Source organism: Pleurodeles waltl, chromosome 3_1, assembly GCF_031143425.1.
Source record: "Pleurodeles waltl isolate 20211129_DDA chromosome 3_1, aPleWal1.hap1.20221129, whole genome shotgun sequence".
NCBI classification, from domain to species: Eukaryota; Metazoa; Chordata; class Amphibia; order Caudata; family Salamandridae; genus Pleurodeles; species Pleurodeles waltl.
Window position 1 is genome coordinate 845,568,789 of NC_090440.1, and position 27,382 is coordinate 845,596,170.

Genomic DNA, 27,382 nt, shown 5'->3' on the forward strand with positions numbered 1-27,382 from the left:
GTGGAGCACAGTGAACTGAAAATGCTTGTTTCCTACCATGAACCACAGGTAGTGCTGGCGGTTGGAAGGCAGGATATAAGGAAATAGGCATCCTACAGGTCCAACGCCACCATCCATTCTTGAGGGCAGACAAGACTTGGCCACGGCGAACATTTAGAAATTATTCTCCCAGAGGAAGGAGTTGAGAGTGTAGATCTAGAATAGGCCAAATACCTCAAACCTGCTTGTGCACCAGAAAGTAACAGAAATTACAGCCATATCCTACTTCTGCTGCTGATACACTCTTAACAGCCCCTTTGGTAAAAAGGGCTTGCACTTCCAGCCCGAACATGGAGATATGGTCCTCTGTCAGTCGTTGGGGGGGAGGGGGTTGTAGAAAGTAATGTGGCAAAAAAGAGTAGGTAAGGTGTAACCGTTACGAATAATATGTAGGACCCATCTGTCCGATATTATATTTTTAGAGATACACAGTGCAATTTCATCAATGCCTCCATATTTCAAGGCATACTCTTGATTAAATTGAAGACCAGCCAAATTACCCCCCCCCCTCCCCGGATTGTGGTTAAATCTATGTCATACTGTGAAAAAGAGGGAGATAAGAAGCTTTTTTCAGGAGGGTTCATCCTTCTATTTGCTAATGCATGAGAATAAAGAGCCCTACTGTGTACAAAGAATATTACAGTCTCATTTTTATATACTTTTTCTATCCACTACAGGTAAAAATCACTTGGCGTTTTTTTAATGTAAGTCCTCACCCACCAGGGTTACCCCTTGTTGGCATGCTTCATCATGGGGTTCCTTCCCGTTCAGTCACGGAAGAGGGCGTGCTGCTACCACTGAGAGAGGCACTAGATGGTTACTACCAAATAATAATTATGTTGAGGGTTTGGTGGATTTTTTTCTTAGAAGAGTAAAAATACCTGCCTGACAAGACACCACTAGTTTTATTTGAGTCTTCAGGCGGTATGATTAAAAAGGGGAAGATATGTTACAAACTTGTGGTTTCAATGGCCCCTGTTTCTATTGGTTGACATGCGTCTGGCCACTCTTCCCTGTGGCCTTCTTCAGGACTGAGGGACTAAATCCCTAATACTTCCCCTAAAATGTGAGATTACATAAATAGCAACATGTAGACACCACACACACACTGCATGCTACATAGAACGTCTCACCCAATTGGTAAGGAAAAGTTGTGCCCAGTCAGTAGGCAATTGTCTCATACCTATAATCAATAATGGGGAGAAATAAATCAGAAAGATCTGTGGTACAGATAATCCCTATTCCACAAAACACCGCACTCTGTGGGCAACCTTAGTGGTAATAACCACCGGGTTGTGATAGTGTTTATGGTGAACATTTCTAGGCACAAAATGGTAAGTAAACTGTGAGTTTAAAAACCTCTGTGGCAACAAACACTTATCAAAATAGGGGATAGAAACATAATATAAAAATGAGACTATAATATTCTTTCTACACAGTAGAGCTCTCATTGTTCTAATACAAAGGCATGTCATGCCTACTCATTCTGCACCACCTGTTGGTAGCCTTAAAAACAGTATATCACCTAAGGGTGATCACACAATAATCAGTGTAGCTCTGCATCAATACGAAGTTGACACCCAGCTGTTCTTAAAAACTTCAATGATCAAAGATAGTGCCGCTCTAAGCTGCTGCCCCTAACCCATCTACAAACATGGATTTATGAGAACGTTAATCCCCAGAAAACAGAATTCCTCCTCCTCCTCCTCCTCTCAACATCCGTTAAGAGTAAATACAATCAAATGTCTTTAAAAGTGGAGGGCTTTCCCCTGACTCCAGCCCCATCTGGTAAGTCTTTAGGCTACAGTCTAGACCCGGCTCTCACTTATAATCTCTCAAATCAACAGGGTGGCAAAGTTTGCCAAATTTCATCTTCAAACACTGACAAAAATCCATCATCTCATCTGCCGATCTTAAAACAGGTGTACATTTTTTAGTCATCTCAAAGTTAGACTCTGGAAATAGCATATTAGCAGGAGCTCTACTCAGAGCCATACTAAATTAAGCTGCTATGTTGGTTCACTCTGAAAGCAGATTCAACTATGTCACCCCCATTCTTTGCAAACTCCACTGGGTCCCCATCGCAGCAAGAATCAGATTTAATATTGCTGTTTTGTGTATAGCAATATACATCAATGGTTCCCCTCCATGCCTAGTGGATGTTCTCACTAGATCTGGCAGTTCAAGGGTTTAAGAAGTGACAGAACTATTCTCATTAAAATCGCCAAATATAAAACCTCAAATGCATGGAAACAATCCTTCTCTGGTGTGGCCAAGTCAGCCTAGAACTACTTATAGTCAGAAGAAATAAGACTGAACCACTCTCCATCTTCTGTAAGCAGCTCAAGGCTAGCTTTTCCAGCAAATACAATGACTAAGGGGCTCATTACGTCTTTGGCAGTCGGACCAGCCGACCTCCAAAGCCGCGAGGAGGAGGCTGCCATCATTCCGGCGGCCTTCTCCTCCATGCCCCCCCAGGTGGTATTACGTTATGTACGCCAGGCTGACCAGCCGAAACATCATATTATGATGTTTCTGCCAGTCAGCCCAGTGAAAACAGTGCCATAACATTGGCCTTGGTTCCCTTAAGTAACCCGAGGCCAATGCCATTGCACAACAGCACCCTCGGAATGTGCACTGCCTGCAGTGCAGACAGTGCGCATTCCGAGGGTACTGTCAAGGGGGCAGCTGCACTGCCCGTGCCAAGGGCATGAGTAGTGCAGGGGCCACCCTGTGGCGTCCAGCACTGGCTTTCCACCAGCCTTTTCATGGAGGGGACCCCGCCATAAAAAAGGCTGACAGAAAGAGGACTCATGATCAGCACAGCAGTGCTGCCATGGGCACTGCCGTGGCTGACCACGACTCCAACCGCCGCCACCTCGTCAGGGTCAGTGATGCTGGCAGTGATGACGGTACCCTGGCGGTCCAGCCGCCAGGTTTGTAATCAGTTCGACTGCCAATGCGGGTTTGGTGGTCCTCGGACTGTCAAACTCGTAATTAGGCCCTAAGTTTGCAAGGGATATCTGGATTTACATCACGTATGCATTTGTTATAAAATGTAGCAACATTTTCAGATTCCCTCTCCTTATTGGTGCAATTCTGGTTACGTTAAATTTGTTTCTATGCAAAGCGCTCTCACACTGTAGGCCCAGGTGTGCAGCATGAATAAATAAATAAATATCAAATAAAGCGCGGCCAGGGGAGAGTGCTTTATCTGAGCTCAATTGCATAGCCTGTTAGAGGTATTTTATGGTGAGGACATGTAGGGATGTTCTATTTTGCACGGTCTGTCTGAGCTCCATTGCATGGCCAGGTGAGGCTCTCTAGGGAGGCGTTGTTGCAATGCCAAATGGAGGCACTCTTTCTTCACTTTACTGCTTGGCCAGAGGTAGGTTCTCTCTCTGAGCTGTATGGCACACCAATGGTACGTGGTTCCATAGGCAGTAGCCTTTCTTTGAATTCCATTACATGTCAAGTTGGAGGCACTCTTTGGGAGTTTTTTTTGTGTTTTCAATGGTAAGCACCGCATCTTTGATTTTATATTCAGCCGGATGCCCTCTGAGCGGCCATTTTCTACTCTGTAAAATGTACGCTATATGAGCACCGATTTTTCCAGCAGGTATATGTTTTTAAGGTTCCCTTGCGTGTTCACCAGTGGGCTCTCAATCTGAACATACACTGGAAATGCAGTTGGGGTTGCACGGTTTATGCCTTCATTGTGTGCCCAGCTGGTGGTGCTTTCTCTGAAATCCTACTGCATGCTTAGTTGAGTTGGAGGCACTCTGACATTCAGCCAGCGGCTTTCAATTAGACCTCTCATTTTGTGTCTAGTGGGAGGTGAACATCTGAAGCTGCAGAGAATTTCTATTGTGCACCCAGGTGTAGGTGATATCATAACATCAAATTTACATGGTTGGTGTCCATTGTAAAGCACCACTGTGTCAGTCTACAACAGAAAGAATCCCCAACCAAAACAAAACATCATTCTATTGTCAACTTAGGGAAATACCCTGAAAGAGAGCAGGCTTCATATACCGCTTTTCTCCTGCCATGAGATTACCCAGCCTCCCCCCACACTATTCCTCAGCCCTCCTCGCAAACACAAGTTCTGCATGCCTTCCACCGTATTGTAATTATGTGAACTCAAGTTTGTTTCCGGTATTGTACAGGCTTTTATTTGTCCCCCCTCATTTAGGTTCATCTTTCCTACGACCAGACTGGGAGCAGAGAGCCAATTTAGTGACTTTCTGGATGGACTTGGGCCTGCACAAATTGTAGGGCGACAGACATTAGCTACACCGCCAATGGGTGAGTATATACAAGGGGCTAAGTGAAAACAGCCTTGACAAAGTAAATACGTTTGCCCGTGTGTTTATAGGGACAGATTTGAGCGTTGAGCATGAAGGTGTCATTTGTGGGTCTTTTTGCAAAGTATTTTCAAGGAACAGCATTAAAAATGATGGCTGTAACAGATTAGAAAACCGGTGCTTTACAATTCTAATGATACGAATGGTATTTTGGTGCAATTGCATAGGCAGAGAGAATAAAATGCTGAGTTAGAGCCTGGCAGATGGTCGGATGGCAGGTCTCCCAGGTTAGCGGAGGTTATGACCTCCATTCCCTTGGTGGTAGGCCACCCTTCATATTTAGAGGTCCCTGCCTGCCAGGCAGGTAGGGATCTCTGTACCTCACTGGAGCTGTTGCTGCAAGAGGTCCATTTTCAGTGTGCTGGCTCTGCATTTTTTTTTTTTTCTAAAAACAAACTCCCATAGCTTGAGTTTGGTTTCAGAAAATATGCTCACAATGGTCTTGACTCACTGGATGTTTTCTCCACACTGTGTAACTTATCGGCATGAGTGTGTAGAATTACACACTTATAAACCTCATGCATGTAGCGTGGGCAGAACAAGTCGTGGTTGGTTCTGTAAATGTCTAAATCCTCACAAACTTCTGCTTTTGTGAGCTACTACTAATTCAATCGAACCTTATCCCCGTCTGAAATGATCTATGATTCACTCAAGCAAAAGGTTGGCCTAAATGCCCTTTTAGGGTGCAAAGTGGAGGAGAGATCGCCTCGAAACTTGGTGATGCAGGGGAAGGGTTTTCTCCCCGGAAAAATGCTTTCCCTGTAAAGAAAAGAAAACAAAAAAAATGTGCATTTGCACATCGGACTGTTTTTTCTCTGTGCTTAACTGTACAGTGCGTACAAATACAGACTGAAAGAAATGAAAGCCTGGGAAATATGCCAAATTACATTCATAATAATACGCCTGGAAAACTAACTCTGGAGAACTACTGGGAAAGCCTGAGGTCCCAAAAAACGTTAAATGATATTTAAAAGGAGATTGTAAATCTCATATTAATATATATTTGTTTTCTGCAAACCATGCCCTCTTCACTTCTACCCTTCTGGTTTGAACTTCTAAGCTTCATTTTTTAGTATCCTCATTGGCTCAGCGACCTCTCTGATAGGCTGAGATCCAAGATGTATTAACATTTCTGCTTCGGATGCTACACTGAAGGTGACAAAAGTTGTGTTTTTTTTCTGGATGGTAGGCAGGTCCAGGGAGAATTAAAGAAGCAAATGAGAATCATTCATAGAAGTGGATCTGATGAGACAGGAAGGACTGTGCATGAGATCCGAGGCCAGTGGGACCCCAGTACAGTAGTGCGCAATAAAAATGGTCAAATTTTGTATGTCCGATTTTAGAAATCAAGTACAAAAATCGTAAACTTATCTCATTGACATTTTAAAGTATTATCTTCTTTACTGTCTGAAGTCCCTCTCTACAATTGTTACTTCTTCCCATTTCCAATCCTTCTACTCCCAAAGTGTTTGTTATATAACGCTCAGCGGCAGCTTATCCGGTAAGGCGGAGGAGCGTCGCCCCATTGCTTTATGCAGTGGACGAAAGGGAAAAATAAAATGATAATAACTATGTTATTATCATTTTATTCTTCCTCAGGAGCAAGGTTAGGGCGGGGTGGGGCTAGCCTGGGCTGGAGGAGGGCTTTTTTCACATAAGAGCACATGACCCTTTGGCCAGCCATGTTGGGCCAGCCAAACAGTCATGCACACTTTGCATTTCTCCACCCAGCTGTAATGAACAGCTGGGAGGAGAAAGTGCACAGGGCCCTACTTCCTTGTGCTTCCGGGAGTCCAAGGAAGAAGGAGAGACCGAACCGTCTCTCCCAACATAAAGGTAAGTTTATTTATTTTTAATACCCCGCTTTCCCCACCACGCCCGCTGACAAGTGGCCAGCACTGGTAACGCTAACACTCAACCACTGCATGAACATGGTATTTAGTGGAACAGATTTGGGAGAGAGAGAATCCGCTCTGCCAGCATCTCAACATGTAACCTTCAAAGTATACACAGACCTCAGCAGCAGGTGCGCTACATCACAGTCTCAGGAGCTTATCTAGCGCTAGCAGAGCCTGATGTACCAAAGGGTTTTATCCATTGTGTCTCTAGGGGAAATTTGTACAGCCACACAAGAGCCACGGATTTTAAAATCTGTTTTTTAAGTCATTGTGTACCCCTCAGCTGACACAAAATTGTAGTCCTACTTCTGTGTTTGAGAGTGTTCCGCTTTCCTCAAAATGTGGTGGCTCCAGTGCTTAATTTGTGCTTGTTGTTTCCGGTGCAGAGCACCAGCACTTATTTCTGAGGGCCGGCGCTTATTCTTCTGCCCCAGGCATTTACTGCGAGAAAAAGACATATGGAAAAGACAGAAAAAGAGAAAAAACGAAAAAGCGTCACAATGGGAGAAAGCAGAAGGCTGCAAAAGTGAGCTGAATGAAAAGGCCGGAGATGGCTTGAGGATTACGCTGCCTCAGTATTCCGTGCTCTCACATTTAATTGCAGCAGCTGCGTGTTAAAGAGGAGGGCTTTGAGCACTGGCACGTTTTTATTTACAAATTAAGCACTGGGTGGCTCTACAGGGCCACATGATGGTTGTGGCACAGTATCGGGAACAATGAAACCGTTCCCATACTTTTTTGCTAAAGAATAACAGCACTGTCCTGTGAATATTAGTCTAAGCCGCATTTGTATTTAATTTAAGGTGCGTGCATTCTAGTCTACACACAGTTACCTCTACATGAAAGTGCAACAATATAGTTCCAAAATATGTTTTCTTTTTAGTTATGCGCCTTACTCTGCCCCCACACTCACTGACACCACCACTATGCTCGCTCAGGACCACAGTTCCTATACTTTTTTTATTCACTTCGGCTACTGGTATAAAGTACACATTTTGTAGACTAGATGGTTTTGAGTCATTTGTAGCGTAAATGCCAAACTCTGGCACCTGCTGTCTTATAAGAATATTTTCCCTTCCATTCTTCAAGTCGTTCATAGGGAGACTTTGCTGTGAGCGGGCCTGAGAACATGTGGTGTGTGCCTAGCATATGCGTCTCACTTGCAAGACTATTTGTACAGTAAAGGGCTTAGAGCCTCCCTGTCACTTACCATTTGTTGGCTTGCATGGCATTCTTCTTTATAGCCTCATAATTCGTCACTACAGGCCTGGAATCATTTCCATTCCACTGTGTGGAGCAGGGACTGAGCACTGACTGATTCAACTTAATCAGTGCTATTCTACTGCTCATGATGTCATTGAGGTTCTGTTTTGTTCTTTTAGTGCCCTGCATACAGAAGGCTTGTGACTGTCAAAAACTTGCCCAGCAGGACCAACAAAATTGTGAAGTTTCATTTTTTTTTAGCTAACTTTCTTTTATTTTGCCAAGTCCTCTTTTCTCGCTTTGCACTCATGTTTTATTTTGTTTTTGCTTGCGGGTGCTGTTTTGAAAAGATGATGATTATCTTGTCCTAAATATTGCAAAGCAACATTGTTTCTATATTATGTGTAATTTCCGAAATTATGCTTTAATACATAATCGTGCAGTGAACCCCAATCTACCCCAATCCACTCCTCTCCTCTCTCATCCTCCTAACCCACCCTAATTTCCCCCCTCCAGCTCACCCTTCTCTAATCCAAAACATCCTACACCACTCCAAAACAATCCGCCCCACACCATTCTGCCCAATGCAATACCCAGCTGCAATCTGCTGCACTCCAATCCAAAACAATCTGCCACACTTCAATTCAAAACAATCTTCCCTACTCCAATCTGCCTCACTCCAGTCTGACCCACTTTAATCCAAAACAATCTATCCCACTCAAATCTGCCCCACGCCAATCGCAACAATCTGCCCCACTCCAATCTGCTTTTCTCCAGTCCAATCCACCCCACTCCCTCCCAATCCACCCCCACTCCAATCCAATCCACACCACACCCATCCAATCCACCCCACTTCAATCCAGACCACCCTAATACAATCTGCCCCACTCCAATCCAATCTGGCCCACTCTACTCTACCCCACCCCAATCCAAAACAACCTGTCCCACTCCAAACCACCCCACTACAACCTGCTCCACTCCAATCTGCCCCACTTTAATCCAAAACAATATTTGAGACTTCCACTGTGACAGCACAGTAAGTTGCAGTTTCATAAAGTGAAGGAATGGGTAATGCACAGAGGAAATTCAAAAAGTAGTTGTTGCTCAACATACAGTTGGCAACCTTCCAAATATTTGTATTAAAGAAATTGTATCAATGGAGATATTTTATTATCTTCCTCAGCTGAAAATGAAAATTACATTTTCTTGGCTTGGGGCACTCCAACCTGCCTCAGTCCACCCTGCCGCACTCCAATCTCAAACAACCCCCTCCAATCCAAAACAATCTGCTCCACTCCAATTCAATCCACCCCACTCTATTCCAATTCACCCCACTCCAATCCATCACAATTCACCTCAATACAAACAAGCCCATCCCACACCAATCCACCCCACAACAATCCAACCCATCCCAGTCCAAACTACCCCACTCCAATCCAGTACACCTCACCCCATTCCAATCCAATCAAATCCACCCCACTCCAGTCGGATCCACCCAATCCAACCCCCTCTACTATAATCCAATCCATCTGACTCCAATCCAACCCACCCCACTCAAATTCGTCCCACCCCACTCCAATCCAATCCCACCCCACTCCAATCCAATCCAATCCAATCCACCCACTTCAAGCCACCCCATCCCAATCAAGTCCATTGCTACCCAATCCACCTCAATCCAATCCAGTCCACCCACACCTCCCTTATCCATCCCACTCCAATACAATCCACTTTAATCCATCCTACTCCAGTCCAATCCAGCCCACATTAATCCACCCTACTCCAGTCCAATCCACCCCACTCCAAAATGCCTTAATCTACCCAACTTTAATACAGTTCACTCCTCTCCAATTAATTCACTCCACACCAGTCCACCCCACTCCAATCCAATCCACCCCAATTTACCCCTATCCAGTCCACCCCACCTAACCCACCACACTCAATCCAACCCACCCTAATCTATCCCACTCAATTAAATCCAACCCACCCCAATCCGATCCTCCCCACTCCAGTCCACTCCAATCCAATTCACCTCATGCCACCCCAATCCAGTCCACCTCCTCCACCACGCCCCATGTCAATCCACTCCAATCCACCCCACCTCACTCCACTCCACCTCACACCACTCCAATACAATCCACCCCAGTTCAGTCCACTGAACTCCAATCCTTCCATCCAACCCCACTCCAATCCACCCCACTCCAACCAAATTCGCCCCACGCCAATCCAATCCAATCCATCCCACTACAATCCACCCCAACCCCATTCCAAACCACTCCACCCCTGTACAGTCCCCACCTGACTCCAATCCATCCACCCTACCACAATCCAATCAACCCCACCCTCAGTGCAATCCATCCCACTCCAACGTACCCTGATTTAATCCACCCTGCTCCAATCCACCCCTGCTCCAATCCAACACACCCCACTCCAGTCCAATCCTCCCAATCCCATTGCAATCCAATCCTCCCCACTGCAATTCAGTCCATCTCACTGCAGCCCACCACACCCCAGTACAACCCACTGCGCCCCATTTCAATCCACCCTCCCCCACACCAATCACTCCAATCCATCACACTCTACTTCAATCCACCCCTTTTCCCCAATCCAGTCCACCCCAGCCCATCCCAGTTTTGTCCAATCCAGTCAGCCCAACCCACTCCAATCCAAACAACCCCACTTCAATCCACACCACTTCACTCCAAATAATCCGACTAAATCCACCCCATTCCAATGCAGTCCTTCCCACTCCAATCCAGTCCAGTCCACCCCACTCCAGTCTACCCCACTGTAATCCAGTGAATCCAATCTACCCCACTCAAATCCAGTTCAATCCAATTCACCCCACCCCTATCACTGCAAAGAAAACCACCCACCCCAATCCAATCTAATCCACACCACTCAAATCCACCTCACCCCATTTCAATCTACCCCATTCAAATTCAGTCCACCCCACAGAGGGCGGACTGTCCGTAGCGGGCCATCAGGCATTTCCCCGGGAGGCTGGAAGGGTGGGGGCCAGTTTTGCAGGGTTGCTGCAATATTGGCCCCCAGTAAAAAAATAAAAAAATAAAAAAGCAGCAATTCTTCACTCTTGCTCCCTCAGGCCCTCTCTCCCTCCCTTCCGGGGGCTAGTCTGACAAAGTTGCAAGGTTTGCTTTGCGTTCCCAGTCTGGCCTTAACCCCACATCAATCCACCCCACTCTACCCCAATCCAATCCACCCACTCTACTCCAATCCAACTCTACTCCACGCTATTTCACCCCACTGTACTCTATGACACTCTCTGCCATTGAACCACTGAACTCTACCATCTATTTAACTCTACGACACTATACTCTCCTTACAACACTGCAGCAAATCTATTCTGCAACACTCTATTTCCCCCACTCCACACTGACACTCCACGCCACTAACTTTTAGTCTTGCGGGACAGCAGCCGCACTGGCGTACAACATGGTAAAATACATTGCCAAAGCCAATAGCTCCTCTATAAGCAAGACCTATTGGCTTTGCCAAAGCTTGTTTTCTCTTGTAAGGAGGCTTGGAGGGAAAGGTCGAAATCCGTTCAGGATTATGGGCGCTGTAATGAAACTTTCACCCCACCTGTAATGGATCGCATAGTGGCATAAAAGTTGGGAAGATACGTTTTTGGGGATCCTTATGTGTTGGATATTATTGTATGGAAGTGTGCCCCGAGGGTAGCAGTAGCTGGCCATCTTGTCGTGTAAGTTGCACACGGATCTCAACAGCGTTCACAGTAACACATCTATATCTCAGTAGCAAACGCGGCCCTTCAATAATACAGTGGCTCGGCCTCATTAAAAAAAGAACGAAATGGGCGAGTGTGAAAAATGTAGGGCCTGACACTAGTGGAGTTGATGGTTGGTTGCAGACTCCCTCTCCGCCAAGTGTAGCAATTTGATACGCAGCCTCGAGAAAATGTCGCTATGCTGCCCTCCAGTGGCTGCTAATAGGAATAAGAGCCATCGTCTCCCATTCAAAAATGGAAGCAGTTTCAGGTGGCATGGATACCGGGCTTGTTCTGCAAAAGTGAGTGTTTTTTAAAGTCTCGTGTACAGTCAGCCTTAGCTGTGTTTTTTCGGATAATATAGTGTGTGCAATATTAGCACACAGAGTGCTATGTGTCAGTTCACTGCTCATTTTTGGGTTTCTTGCCAATCTCATTTGATGGCTTTTCTTCTTCTTGTGTTGGTTCCTCCCTCCGGAGCTTAGCCTATCAACTGTCCTTTTGATTGTTTGTGTCCTCCCACAGATTAGAGCAAGGAATTCGGTTTTTCTTTTAGCACTCCACGGGAATGCACATACGCCCATATTTATGGTTGGTTTGTGCCACATTAGGGTAAATTGTTTTGATGCTAAAATGGCACTAACTTAACTCCATATTTATATTTTGGTGCTAGACCCGTCAAAATATAGGAGTTAGCGCCATGTTGTGGATGCAGCAGACTACCTTGCGCTAATTAGATGCAAGGTAGGCGTTCTCGTCCACAATATGACGCTAACCCCCACTGCCATATTTATACTCGGGCGCAGAAACGACACGCAAGGAGTAGACGGACCCAAATAATGGCGCTAAGCTTGCTTAGTGCCATTATTTAATGTCGGGGTCAGACCAGGCGTTAGGGTACCTGTGGACCCATTTCCATGGCCAAACACCATGAAATGGGCCCACAGATGTCCACTCTAAGCCCCAAGATCCCCAACCCCCATTCACACCAGAGGGACACCACAGGATGGGGGACCCCATCCTGGGTAGGTATTTATTTATTTATTGGTGGGTGTGCATTGAGGGCCCCTGACATGCCATTTGGGACCCCTGCCTGGCACTAGGTCTTAAGGCCTTGCACAGGGGACACTGGTCCCCTGTGCTGGCCATTGGCGTGATGGGCATGACTCCTGCCTTTACTAAGACAGGAGTCATTTTTGCTGCTAACCAGCCTAGCTTCATTTCTGACCCACTAGCACCACTTCACTCCAAACCCTGGGTTCCAGTAATGATAAAGTGGTGGTCCACAGAAGTCAAAAGGTTGGGAACCACTGCCCTAGTGCACAGTCTGTTGCAACTCCCACCACATCATACTCACATATGGATTTCCACCTAGTCGTGGACAACTGTTCCGACCACCATAGAATATATGGCTTAAAGCAGTATTTCTGGTCCCTTACCAGCTACTGTGTTTGCACCCATACTGCAGAGGGTGTTACAATGCCATAGTAAGGAGTCGCAGTAAAGAAAGTCTAGTATTTGGTGATAATAAAGCAGGTTCCTTTCCCTACTAACAAATCTACTTATACGTAATCTTCACTGCACTGAGTCCTACTCTTTCTTAGAGTGAGTTTGACCAACAACACTTGGCAGTCATGCATAAATAATGCACAACTCATGATCTTTGTGGGGGTACTGCTTACAAAATATTTTAGGAATAAACGCTGGCCAGATCACATTCCCAAGTGGAGACCGGAGAGAAGGCAAGACTGAGGAAACTAAATACACATTTCATTAGGAATCTACACCTCCTTGTTAGAAATTGGGTTTCTGGTTACAGAGATATACATCCTGTCCTAGCAGCAAACACAATCGTAGTCAGGGTTACTAGGCCAAAATTACATAAATCCAACAAGTAAAGGTCAAGATATGAATTTTTTAAAGAATAAACTGAAATGTAGTGCTTAAAAGCATTAAGTGACAACTGGGGCTATCTGACCACGCTAGACTGGGTTAAATCCAAAAGTTCAGGTTGACCACAATAGAGAGCGTTGGACACAGTCCCAGACAAGTCCAGCTGAAGTTTTACCTTCTTAAATATTGAGCCAATAGTCCCATTCGTGGGGGAATAAAAATGTTCGCCAAGAGCAAGAAGAGCATCAATGGCGATAGTCCGTGGGCGCAGAAAGTTGGCCCGGCATTGCTTACAGGAGTCTCACAGTCATGAGTGGTGATGCTTGCTGTGAGGAGAAATGAACTTGCGGCAGTGTCGCACTTATTCTTTGGGTGAGCAGCGCTGTTCTGGTGCGAGCGGACTGTTTGCGGCCATGAAGAATCCAAAAGCTCGATTTCAGGAGCCAAATAGCCAAGGGCCTAGGACTGAGAGGTACCTCCTGGGGATCAGGAGTCGGTCGAAGACAGGTGCAGTAGCTGTATCAGGTGAGTTGGAAGACTTTTGTGGCCCTGAAACTTCAGAAAACCAGAGGCAAGCCAACAAGCCCTTGGAGTCACTCTGGGTTCAAGTAAGATGGGACCAGTCCTTCCTCAGCAGGGCAGAGGGTAGCTGGCAGCAGGGCAGCACAGCATAAAATCAGTTCTTCCAGAGCAGCAGTCCAGACTGGCAGTCCTTGTAGCAGCACAGCAGTCCTTCTTCCTGACAAAGTTTTTCTCAGGTAGGCAGTGTACTGAGTTGGTAGGGTCAGAGGTCCAGTGCTTATACCCAGTTGTGTCTTTGATGTGAGGGGTGACTTTAAAGAAGGGTCTTTGAAGTGTGCCGAGGTCCTCCATTCCTGCCTTGGAGCCAGACTCGCTACAGGGTGGTCTGCAGCCCTTTGTGTATTCAGGTGGGTCAGCTTCTTCCTCCAATCCTGCCCAGGATGTATATTGGAGACAGACTGCAGGCACACAGAGCTAAGAGCACGAAAATTACAACTTTCTAAAGGTGGAATTTTCAAAATTGTAATAACAAATCCAACTTTACCATTAAAGAAGATTCATTATCACAATTCTATAGGTATTAAACATGACATATCTACTTCTCAATTAGGGGTTACAGCGTACTTAATATTATAAGGAACCCCTGGTGTTAACCTACGAGAGGGGCAGGCCTCACAGCAGTGAAAATGAATTTGGGAGTGTTTCACTACCAGGATATGTAAAACCTATAATACATGTCCTACCTTTTAATTGCATAGCACTCTGCCCTATGGGCTACATAGGGCCTATTTTAAGGGTGACCTATTTAATAAAAGGAGAGTTTAATACTTGGCAAAAGGTTTTAAAAGCCAAGTGGACAAAGCAGTGTAACTGCACATACAGGCCCTGCAATGGTAGGTCTGAGACATGTTTAAGGGCTACTTGAGTGGGTGGCACAAGCACTGCTGCATGCCCACTAGTAGCACTGAATTTACAGGCTCTGCGCACTTGTAGTGCACTTTACCAGGGGCATATAAGTACATTCAGTATGCCAATTGTGGATGTACCTGGCTTATAGGTAAATTCAGTATGCCAGTTGTGGATGTACCAATCAACCCATGCTTAGGGGAGAGAGCACCTGCACTTTAGCACTGGTCAGCAGTGGTAAGGTACTCAGAGTCCTAAGGCCAACAAAGAGAAATAAACAAAATTGTAAGGCAAAGAGGCAAAAAGTAAGGGGGAAGACCACCCTGAAGCTGTCAGGTCTAACACTCCTCGTTTGAAACTAGAGGGCAACATCATTTGTTCACATGAAAATATCATAGGTCACCCATAAGAAAATCAACACCACGCCTAACAGAACAAAATACTGAACTCATTGACCAGTAACCCCTTCCTTCTGTTGAGCAGGTACTTTCAAACCAGTGCAGATGAAGCAATGAGGTGTGGTTTGATATAAACAAAAGGAAGTTCACCTCAGGATCAGACATTAGGATCCAGCAGAAAGGCTTAGCAGGGTAGTCATATGGGGTTCTTTAATGGTGAATTATTATACACAACAAAAAGAATTCACTTAGAAGACTTAATGGATCATAAAGCAGTCTTGACCTTCTGCGAGAAAAATGAAGACATTCAACACATCTTAAATATACCCGACCCACCTGACGAGTTCTAGCCGTGGTGAACATCCTTCTTGCAGACATTACAGGTGTGGGTGAAACAGTACCAGTATTCCACACATCTTTTATTGGGAGGTTTTTGAAAAATAATGTTGCTCTGTAATGAGACAAGACCCCTCAAAAAATACATTGAGATATAGTCGAAGTTCAATTAAATAACAAAAAAGACAACAGTCTGAAAGCACCCCCTACACATACTGGTCCCTGAATAAACACCTCTCATATATACTATAGAAAAGCAGTAAGAGCTACAAGTACTTAACCAATTAAACAATCAAATAATAAACAAAAGGTACATGCGTTAAAATACATAAAAGCAAACCAATTGAAAGACTAGCACACACACACATGTTCTAGTGTCTAACGACAATGGTCATGTATATCCAAATGAGATGTTGGACTTCCCACATTAAATATGTAAACCTAATAGCACAACAATATCTAAACATGGGCTCAAACATTCCTAACGTCAATCCATGGATGCCAGGCACGTTCCATCTACTCAGAACATATGGTAATGCAATCCAGTAATTATTTTAACTTGCTCTATTAATGAACAGAGAGGAGCAATAAGACTGGTAAATGTACTAAAAGGTTTCAAATTCAACACGAATTTTAAGGCCTGCTGCAGAGAAGCACAACAAACTCTCATTCCATTTACCTTCCATGTAGCAGCGTCTCTTCTCTCTGCCACATATACCCCTTGGAAGCTTTTTGGTGTCAAAAAGTTACAGTATTCCAATTTCCTTTATAACAGTCATTAAATGAATTCCTTCAGACTACGTGGCAAGTTTATGAATTTTAGGGATCAATTAAAATGTATTACCTGTTTGCGGAGACTTATAGCCATCTAATCATTGTAGGACTATGGGAATCCAACTCAAGAGACGCCCTCTTGAATAGGTCATGGGGTAATAGTCCACACAACCCCACTCCAATCAGAATTAAAAAAATGGGATCAACAATCAGGTTCTGGCAGCAAGCAAACTTTTGTCAACAACAGCCTGGAAGGAATGGTATCTTAATCCAGCAGCATATCAAATAGTATTGACAGTATAAAAAATTCCGATATATCAGTGCTGTTGCTGTACCCAGAAGATCATTTATTCATAGAATTGGGTACAGTTTTTTGTGTCATGTGTATGTTCGAGGTGAAGTGAACATATCATAAAAATTAAGGTTTAAGACATTTTTTGCAATATGCCCTCTTCACCTTGAGCTTATGCACAGGGAACACGAAATTGCACCCAATCCATGGATAAATAATCTTCCTCTGGGTACAGCACTGATATATCGGGTTTCACCTTTTGTCCTGCTGGTTGAGTAGGAGGGCACGAATTCAGATGCCCTGATTCCTCTAGCTCCTCCCCTCTTAACCTCTCAGGGGTTTTGATTTATAATATCAACTAATATTACCTTGTGGTACTTAGTTTTATTCAGTTTGTAGCTGCTTTTTAAGGGACACCATTTATCTTTATTCAACATATTTAATAGGATTCGCAAAATTAAATGCAAACACATTCAAATGGTTGTGAGTTACTGAGGGCAAGTTGCTCCCCTTTTCCCCAGTCATTGTGATGGGCTTCTGCTTAAACATATCTAAATAGCTCAATTAGTAATGCGGTTGCTTTCTGAAGTAAAAATCCAGGATCCTATGACAGCTTTCCCCGTGTATTGTATCTTGCATCTGAACTGAGTTTGCAAGATTGGAGCACTCTAACTTGATCTCAAATCCCAGTTTCTTTACATAGCCGAGGTCCCGTGTCCCAGAAAGCATGGAGCATATTGTGCAACATTTTGAATGTTATATTTTTTGGATGCTGCCAGACGGTTTAGGGAATTTAAGGTGGGTGTTCTGTACTAGTGTTACCTGAAATTGAGACGCATTGGCTGTCTCGATGTGCATCGTCTGGAGTAGAGTTGTGTACAGTCATACAATATCCACTCGTGTGTTCTTTGTTGAAATGGTCGTGTGAAATAAACTTACTATTATTTATAATTTTAACATATACAATTTCATTGATTTATTTGAATGGGAACTATTTGATCACAGGAGATGTACACATTGGGATGATTGACCGGAATGGACAACTGGAGGTAGAGGTGATTGAGGCTAGAGGCCTAACATCAAAGCCAGGGTCCAAATCTATACCTGGTAAGTACTGCTGTACAACTTGACATTGAAAATAGGCCCCCTGCATGAGTAGAGGGATGTATATAATGGATACAGAAGACAGAAGCATTTGACAGTGGGATACAGCCGAGTGGAATTCTAGTGGAGAGCCAAAGTAGAGGACTGGAGATCTGAGAATAGGAAGAGGGCTGGGCAGGACATCCATGGAAAGGAGTTAATAGTTAGGCTGAAGATCCAGGAGATCAGGTGGAAGAAACTTCAAGCTCAAAAAGGAGATCTATAGGAAAAGGTTGTAAGGATGTATAGGAGACAGAGATGGGAGGGACTTGCATTGTAGATGTCAATGTAAAAGGAACCCCTGGAAGGGAGATCCTTGGAAGATACAATGCTTGGAGAAGAGGACCAGAAGGGGGAGTTCTAGAGTTGGAATGGAGGTTTCGGGGATGGTTGTTCTATACTGATGGGAATTTCGTTTGGTGAAGAGAACAATGTACCAGGACACTGTTTGGACAGGAGAGCCAAAAAAAGTAAAAATCCAGTCAAATAGAGCCTCTGGAAATGGGACTTGAAAAGGGAGTCTTCTATCTAAGAGATTGTGAGGGGAATGCCGCGGAGATGCCTAGGATTGGGGAGGGACTTGTGGAATTCTTAGGAACAGAGGCACATTTAGGGTTTGAGCAAATTACTGGAGATGATTTCAGATTCAGCAATGGTTTAGGTAAAGAGAATCCTGGGGCAAGAGATCAGTTCTTAGCTTGATATGGCCTAAGGGCATTTACAACTAGAGGCATCAGTGGACCTAAGGTGAGAATACTTATGGGGAATACCCCCATAGGACAGAGTTGAGGCTGAAGAAGGTCTAGTGAAATGGGAGTTGTAGTGGGTAAGAATCAACTGAACAGGGTGTGCTTCTGAAGAGGAGCCTTAGTGATAAAATCTGCATAGGGATGATTGGAGAGTTTGGAAAGATTCGGGTTACAATGTTAGAACTGGAATTACTTATGGTGAAGAAGAGAAAGTGTTCAGGTTGGATTGAAGGGGAAGCTAAGAAGGGACAATGGTCCTGGGGAGAGACAATTGCATATTTCCTCTTCCAGGAATTATGATAGAAAGGACGCATGTGGGAAGGGGTGTAATAAGTTAAAGGGAAACCCAGTATAAGCGTAAGAAGTGATCCATTGGTTTATATTGGGAGACAAATGGAGTTTCCTGGAAGTGGGACAGGTTATTAGGTAGGGATATAGTAGTTAATGTTACAGAGCACAGCCACAGTATCATTTTGCAACAGTATACACAAAGTATTTAATTTGTTGTGTTTTACTCTTGTAGCTCCCTATATTAAAGTTTACCTGCTCGAGAATGGTGCCTGCTTAGCCAAAAAGAAGACCAAAACTGCCAAGAAGACCTGGGATCCACTATACCAGCAGCCACTGCTGTTTGAGGAGAGCCCACAGGGCAAGGTGTTACAGGTTAGTAACCTCAAACTCTAGCACCAGAAAGTTGGGAACTGTTTAAGAAATGGTAAGTTGGGTTGAAGTGTAAACAAGTAACAACACGGACCATCTCTACAAAAAAGGGGCAAGCAATATCCTTCCATGTATTAAAAAAAAAATTCAATAGACTGTTACTTCTGGAGACATACATTTTCAGATCACCTGCAACCTCAAACACCACATTTCTACAGATCCACAGTTTCAACATGAAATCTATACAATGCACTGCCACATTTGCAAAATTCCATATCATTCTCAGTAGACCCTGGTTTACCAATACCTTGACATTCACATCCACTGGACAATAAGAAGTAGCTCCACATTCTCCAAGACAAAAATACAACATACAGCCACATTCTCACAACAACCAATCGAACAAGCTACATTTCCGTGGCAATCAGTTTACCTGCACCAAAAGAGGGCATCAAATCAATCCATCTTCTCCTCCCAATTATATATGTGCAATCTACCTACACTTCCCCAGTACACATATAAAAAATATGTATATACCAGATACACCTAAACAATGCACCTCTGCATCTGATGATAATCAGATTGCATCACCACATCCTTAGACTAACTCAGTGCAACATACTTCCATACACCTAGGACACACATGCATTGTACCAGCACATTCAGAGCACATCCATGCAATGTACCTCCATTGCTTGAGAACATTGATATTCATACTTTTATAACAGAGATCTAAAATTCAGTGTGGTGCTCGTGGTCCACTTCACAGCACTGTGAATCTCTATTCTATATTTGCACCTACACAAGGAAACCCTACATTCCCAGAAACACACAGAATCACGTTCCCAATCACCTGAACGCCAAACAATGTCCTTAAACGCAAGCAAGTCAATTTGCTCCCATATTCACATCCCCAGGTCACTCCCCCTATTCATTTCCAAATTCCTAGTAAATCTACCCATCCAGTATGTTTCCACATCATGTGGTTACCCATACAAAGAACTTACAAGTCCATGTCACGAATGCAGTGTGTCTTAACATTACATTGCAAATATCAAACATTCTTCCACACGCCCGTCCCACAGACAAACACTACATCAACATCACCGTCATGTAAATAAACTCCACAGAACCAGAACATCAGCATGTAATGTATCTCGACACACTGAGGACACCTATACAATACATTTCTTTATTTCAAAGATATCCATTCAAAGTTCCAAGATATCCAGTCTATTTTACAGATTAACAATATAGCTTTTAATTAACTCACTTTCACAGCCACAGGGTCTCGTTTACTTCTACAGTTCCATATCAAATCAATTTGCCTCCACATCTACAAGGTACTTGTGCAGTCTACTTGAACATTCCTAAATCACCAACGCATCATACCTTCCTACTGTCATAGCATGGGTTCAATTAACCTGCAATTGCCCAAGTCACGCATGCGATGTAGCTCTGCAGTCCTAGATCACCCAGATAGTGTTTGTCCATTGCCCAGATTATTAGCAGAGCACGCAATGTGGGACGAGAAAGATTGGATCCATGGTACATTTTTAGAATAAATAATAAATATGTTTAGATTGAGATTAATTATATTTATTTTATGCGACTATCCTGAAAATCCAGCATGGATATGTCCTTCCTGGACCAACATTTGACATATGGATTACAGAATCAATAGCTATACCTAGGTTACTTAGGCTGCATAGAATGCACAACAACAAGACCATGTACATAGGCATAGAGGGCTACAGGAACTCATTATAAGTAGGTGCACACTGTAATTTATATTCGTGATAGAACGTTGTACTGCAAACACAATGGCATGCTTGGCTTCATGAATTGGACTGCATCTTATTAAACTGGGCTGTAGAGTCACACTGAGCAGAATAAAAAATTATAATCACAGTTCTCACCAACTCAACCAATTGCATTCTAGTGTAGTGCCAGCTTCCCAAGTCAGCATTAGATCTTAACATTGCCTTCGTCCATTAGTGGTAATGGGAACAAGAGAAAAAAAACATCACAAGAGGTTTTCTTAAATCTCAAATTGTCTTGATGTTTTCTTTGTCAAAATTAAAATCATCACATACTTTAAAAACATTTTATCTTCTGTCACTTGTCAATTCTCGGGCTATTTATCAGCCTTACTCTTTCAAAGACTGAAAACACAGAAGTGCCACAAATATTCTGAATTAATATTACAATGGTTAAAAAACAACAAATTTCATAATAAGAACACTTCTTTTAAATGTATTCAGCTAGCATGTGCAATGGTGCATCAGTATTTTTCAGACTAGTATCTTGATTGTTTCTTGACCACGAGTTTCATTTTACACCAAATCTTACTTTGAATTTAATGTGTTAAGACACATTATTTAGTGTACTATTCAACTCCTGTACTTTCCTTATGTCACCCTTCTCATCAGACACCAATGTGGATCTGATTTTTTTCAGCACTAGCCAGTCGATGGCAACCTATGGTAGTGTCATGTCTAGTACCGCAAAGACACGCGAAGTTACATCAGTGCAGTAAATAAAGCTCCTAGGGAGCTGGTAACATCAGGTCAGTTAGTTTGCTCCAGGCCCCCTTAGAGGCTAAGAAGCAGAGGACTAAGAAAAAACCTGTGATCAGAAAAATACATTTAAGAACCTTGCCTACTCAAAAGGGGAGGTGAGAGGGCAGTAAGACATCTCTGAATAATCCACTTAAACCAATATTACCAAAAGAGGGTAATTGTTTTTGTCTAACAGTTGTTTTCCCTGCATATTCCTTACGTGAACTACTCCAAAGACATTCTTTCTCGAAGGGGGTTGAGCATACAATAGCTGGGCCGCAAGATACTGCAACGCTTCCCTCCTATCAGGACACTTTACCTTCCATGCATGTACACACAATAGTGTTTGCCGAAAGAACGCTTAGGGGACCACGTAGCTGATTCACGGATCTTCAAAACTGGACACCCCTTAGCAAGAGCTATGCTTGTGCCATACACCTCGCCATTCCAGAGTGACCATGAAAGTCCTCTGGTGGGGATGTGCTCACTAATTTACAACAATGTTCGACGGCCAGACATATCCGTCTTGAACACACTCCGTCTTTTTACAGACTCTCATGCCCAGCCCGCTTCCCGAGAAGCTCATGAAAATGTAGCCCTAAATCCTGAAGGACTGTGGTTTGTAAGCGCAGTGGCTGACAGCTCTACCGAGGTGTGCACTACGCAGTCGCTCATCCTCGGGAGAGTGAGACATGAGGCTAGGCTGGCAGCTACATCACCTGACTGAATTCACCTTAGAAAGGAAGGAAGGTTTGAGCCTGAATGCCGCTTTTGCTTGAGAATGTGGTAAAGAGGAGAGGCCGAGAGTGCCTGCATCACACTGACACCGCTAGCAAATGTGAGCCAAAGCAAAAACACAATTTATTTTGAATATTTGGACAAGAATTCTATGGGGGTCACGTAAAAGGACCATCAAAGTAGTGAAAACCAAGTGCAAACAGCCACCCAGGGGCTTGAAAGGGGACTGGAGGAAATCTATTCTGGGAACTTTACAAGAATATCGAATTATCTGGAAGTTTAAACATGGAGCCTTCATTTGGTGAATATATGCAGGGAGAATCTGATGGTAAACAGCCCTTAACAATATTCAGGGTGATCATTTGAGGAACTGGTGGAACAGGACATCTGCCAAAAATCAACGGATGTCCTCTTGCCAATCCTACAATTCCACTACCTTTATTTAGAGATGTGCGAACACTTGGCTGTGTCAGCTAGCCCCACAGTCTGAAAGCTTTAGAGGGTGGTCCATCTGTCACATGCTGGATAGTTTTGGAGCACCAGAAGGACTGCCTTCACAACTCTCATGTACTAAGGTAAATGGAACAAGAAAAATGAATGAAAAAATGTCAGCTTTGTGAAGGCAGAAGACACACTGTGTGCTTCAGATGTCATTTGTTTTTCAGAAACACCCAACTTTTGAAATGTATTTCAGATAATGAAAAACATGGCAGCTGACAAGCATTATATTTCTATCATAAGTACGTCCACTGTGCTAGCAGGAACAATTTTGTCAAAGATGCCGGGAGCTCTAGATGGTGGACTGTTTGTCAGTGGGTCATCTGATAAAGCCATTGATTGATTGGTGATCTGCTCGATGTGATCTAAATGTCCTCATGTGCTCTTTCCCTAATAAGCAAAGAAACAGAAATGATGGACGGAATGCAGAACCAATCAAACATTCACCCCCAGTCACAGATCTGGGTTTAATCCATCAATTCTTTTGCTCACCATGCCACCCCAGTTTGGACCCAGCCATATGCAAATCAATCTTGACCCTGTTCCCCATCGGAACAGTCCAGCCCGAACTGCCAGGCCAGATCCTCCCTGGACTGGAAACAAGCATCCTGAGACCGGTTTCAGGGTATCACCCTTCATCCGCCAGACTAGCTTGAATCCAGTGGCACAGTGAGCCACGGACCCACGTCTGGGCATATCCGGCAGCGCACTTATGGCAACTAAAGCAAGCAAACACAAATGATGGACGGAATGCAGAATCAATCAAACATTCACCCCCAGTCACAGATCTGGGTTTAATCCATCTATTCTTTTGCTCACCATGCCACCCCAGTTTGGACCCAGCCATATGCAAATCAGTCTTGACCCTTTTCCCCATGGGAACAGTCCAGCCTTTGGGAAACTTTCAAAAGAAGGGGGATAGAAACACGTGTAATGAAGTGAAAAGGTACACAGCACGAAAAGTGAATCTCCTAGCCACCGCTTTCTGGGATGCTCAAGAGGACAACACAGTCTACATTACTTGACCTCCCTTGTGGCAAAGATATTAATTTGTGTCATGCCCTAAAAAATGAAACAAATCGCCTGTCAATTCATGTTGCAGCCACATTTATGAACGATGGATGACAGTCTGCTGAGGATGTCTGATGTTTTCTCCTCCCCCACTAGCCAACTCCTGTTCTGTAGCCCAGTCCCACAGCTCCATTGCTTCTCTTTATAGCTATTTTGAACATACTCTTCTGATGTACTGTCTACCATTACATGGACTTGAGTAATTTGTGGTTATAGAAAATAGACTAACTTGATTATTCTCCATTCCAGTTTCAAGTCACTGATGTTGTAAGAGGACTCCAGAGGGGTCAACAAGGCGTTGAATATCAGATATTCAATATAAGCGTCCAGCATCGCAAAAACAAATTGGTACCCAGTGTTACCTGATGCTAAGGGGAGATGAAGGGGTGACTCAAACATATTTGCCGGCTTTGTTCACCAGAAAAGGAGCTTGATCAGTGGTAGCTAAAGTAATATCAAATCTCTCTGCAATGGTCTCATTCTCAGACTTGTATGTGGGACTACAAAGATGCACAAAATCAAAATCCCTAGGAAACAGGACACTGCATAAAGTGATTTGGTGAACTGGTGAATTTCAGGACCAACTGGTTTATAGGGAGCAGCTTCCCCAGGGTGAACATGGGCACAGCTGGAATGTGACCAGAATATCCCTTCTAAGCTGGAAACTCTGAAAGGGTCCAAGGAAAGATTCTGTATTGTTTACCGACACGGTGAGTTTACACAAAAGGTCTGGTTGTAGCCAAAAGACTCCACAGTGAATGAGCTGCAGGTGAATCCCTTGAAAATCAATTCTCTAGAGAAGGGTAAATGAAGGGAACCGAAGTCCCCCATGCCATCCTCTTTGAGAAACCTGTGGGGGCAGAGGTGAGAGCAAGCCGCAAAAGTGGAAACTGATCTCTGACACTTCCTGTCTTGCTCAGAAATCAGGATAACAGAGTAAACAGCTTGTATGCCTAAGTAAACTAACCTAACCTGGTTAGGCAATGACTGCAACATCTGTGAATTGACAGTATATACAGTGTGCCTTTCTGGAGAGACTTGTTTACCTGTCTCAGGCCCAAAATCCAGAAAGAATATCTTTCCCGATCTTTGACAGGGACCCAGGAAAATCACTCTTTTATGCAAACGAAAATAACATGGTATCTCTTTCATCGAGATAGGCATTCATGAAAGGTTGTGTGGGGAGGGGGTGAAGGAGACTAGAGGTCTCTCTCACATGGAAAGAGAATCTTGTTTTAGAATGTGAAGGACCCAGAAGTCCACAAATATGTCTGCTCATTTCTGAAAGAAGGCCACCACCCACAAGCGGATTGGAGAGCTGTGTAATTTTAAGATCAAGATTTTAGTGAGGATTTAGTGTTGTTGATGTTGACAAAGAGGAGGAAGTTGCTAGAGCTTGCTTTCTTCATCCACCAAATTTGCCTGTGTATACACGATTCTTACTGAGGTTCCTGGAGAGGAGGCCAGTACCTTAGGAATCAGTGTCTCTAGTCTCTAAATTGGCAATAAAAATGAATATCAAGAACTTAGGTCTGCAATACCCTGAAAAGCTTATGGTCTTGATCTGTTTGTGTCTTTGAAGGACCACACTCAATCCAACAGACCTGCGTAATGCATCTGCTGTGTCCTGGCCAGCATACATGGCCTGCTTTGATGCTGCCATGTCAGCCTGCAACAGCTCAGGATCAGACTGTCTTATGTATCTGTGCATCTTGCCAAAAGGCAAATTGCATTAGATCCAGTCACAGCAACTCTGCTTCTCCGAAGCACAGAACCTCTTCTATTGAGTAAAACGGAATCATAGAGGTGGCATTTTGCATTCAAGTGCATTTAGAAGCCAGAATATCCAGGCCCTCTAGTGTAGCATCAGATGGGACGGAGGTAGGATGGTTATGAAGGGACTGCTCTACATTTGTGGGAGTCTAAAAAGGCAACCTCTGCAGCCGATTCTGTTTTTCCCATGCTTCCCATGCTCTGTAAGACACACGTTGAAAGGGAGACTCATTCCTGATGTCTGTTGCTCCCGTAAAATGTCTGTCAAAAGAGAAGACTTCTGTTATTCTGTGTCGAAGGGTGCTATCAAGGTCTCCGTGCCTTCTTTGGTCACAGCAATAAAGTGTGTCTGTTCAAAAGAGGGAGGAACTTCTGGGAATATAAAGAAGGAAACCCTGGTGTTCTGAAAATATAAGAATAAATTGGGCATAGGGTACTCCTGGCCAGAAAATTGTTCCCCTCAATACCATCTTCACCCTTTAAAGGGCCCCTGGATTGGGATGCTACTGGCGTACAAACTGAATAGAAAGACGTCACGAAAACTTTGGAATTAATACTAAATTCCATTTTTTAAAGATAAAAAGGTTGGTTATTGTTGCAAATTACTGAACCTGTGAAGAGTTTGTACCTGGTTGCCACATATGCCATCCTGTTTAAGCATCAATTTGAAACTGTACGTACATTATCCAATAAGAAGTGCTCACATTATTTAGCTCCGTGATTTTATATATCAGTGCTATATATTTCATTGGGAAAGGTGATGAAAAGCTTCTGGGAAGTAATATTTATGATTTAAATCAGGACCAAAAAATAATCCTATACACATCTCACATTTGTTGAACAGAACTGAACTTTAGGATGACCAAGTAACAGTGTCAGAATTAAGTCTTTCTGTGTCTGTGTTCCAAGCCCTGATAGAAACAGCACACTAAAACCTCAGTAGTTTTCAGGCTCCAGCATTGAAAAAACTTTCTGCACTTACATTTGTTAAGGATTTAAAGAATTTCCTCTCGTTCAATCAAATATGATGGGAACAAACAAGAATGGAAGAATATATTTTAGGAAAGAGCTTACACCCTAAGCACATACTAAGGGAACAAGCTCAAACAATTAGAACAGAGGATATATTATTATACAAATAAAGAACATCTTAACAGAGGCTTGTCTTAAATTCAAAATACTCAACTAAGCCACACATGAATAAAATAACTGCAGTGGAACATTGGCCTAAAATACAAAAGAAACTGAAAATGTTATTTCTATATCCTCTAGTATTTACATATGCATGAGGGACAATATTACGAAAATGATCTCAAGAACTGAGGTAGCCCAAGTTTTGAAACAGAAAACATTACAACTAAAGAAAGCAGAAGCGTTCCCGTGGTTTAACTGTATCAACTGTTTAAATATCTCAAAAGCAGACTAAATAACACATATACCGATTTGCCAAGAACTAAAGACACTAAGCTACTTGTGAAACAAGCTATTGTTCATGGCTGGGTAAGCCTTTTGTTTCTAACCATTTGCTCTGGAGATTTATATATAATGTTGTGTTGAATGTTGCTATTTCAATTTCATTTATTGGTTATGCTTCTAGATGAGGCTCCCGAAAATGGGCAGCAATCTCGAAAATGTATTGAGAATATTTGGCACAATTAGTCTGATAAACATATGAAGAGAATTCATACAAGACATAAATATATTACATTGAAAATCAAATAACATTCATGAACGAAGGGCAGTTCGAGGGGAGTGCAGACTAGATAAATAGAAGCGCTATCTCCGACAGGGTGTGTTTTTTCTCCTTGGACCT

The 27,382-nt window shown here is 43.5% G+C and overlaps 1 protein-coding gene across 1 annotated transcript in view; it reads left to right on the forward strand.

The window, feature by feature from the left end:
* The window catches only part of RIMS3 (regulating synaptic membrane exocytosis 3), a 355,261-nt gene that overhangs the window by 324,067 nt on the left and 3,812 nt on the right, over positions 1-27,382 (forward strand). Inside the window, exons 4-6 of the mRNA XM_069223774.1 lie at positions 4,235-4,347; positions 17,382-17,483; positions 18,792-18,931. Coding sequence (XP_069079875.1) covers positions 4,235-4,347; positions 17,382-17,483; positions 18,792-18,931 — 355 coding nt within the window. The remainder of the gene's footprint in view (positions 1-4,234; positions 4,348-17,381; positions 17,484-18,791; positions 18,932-27,382) is intronic.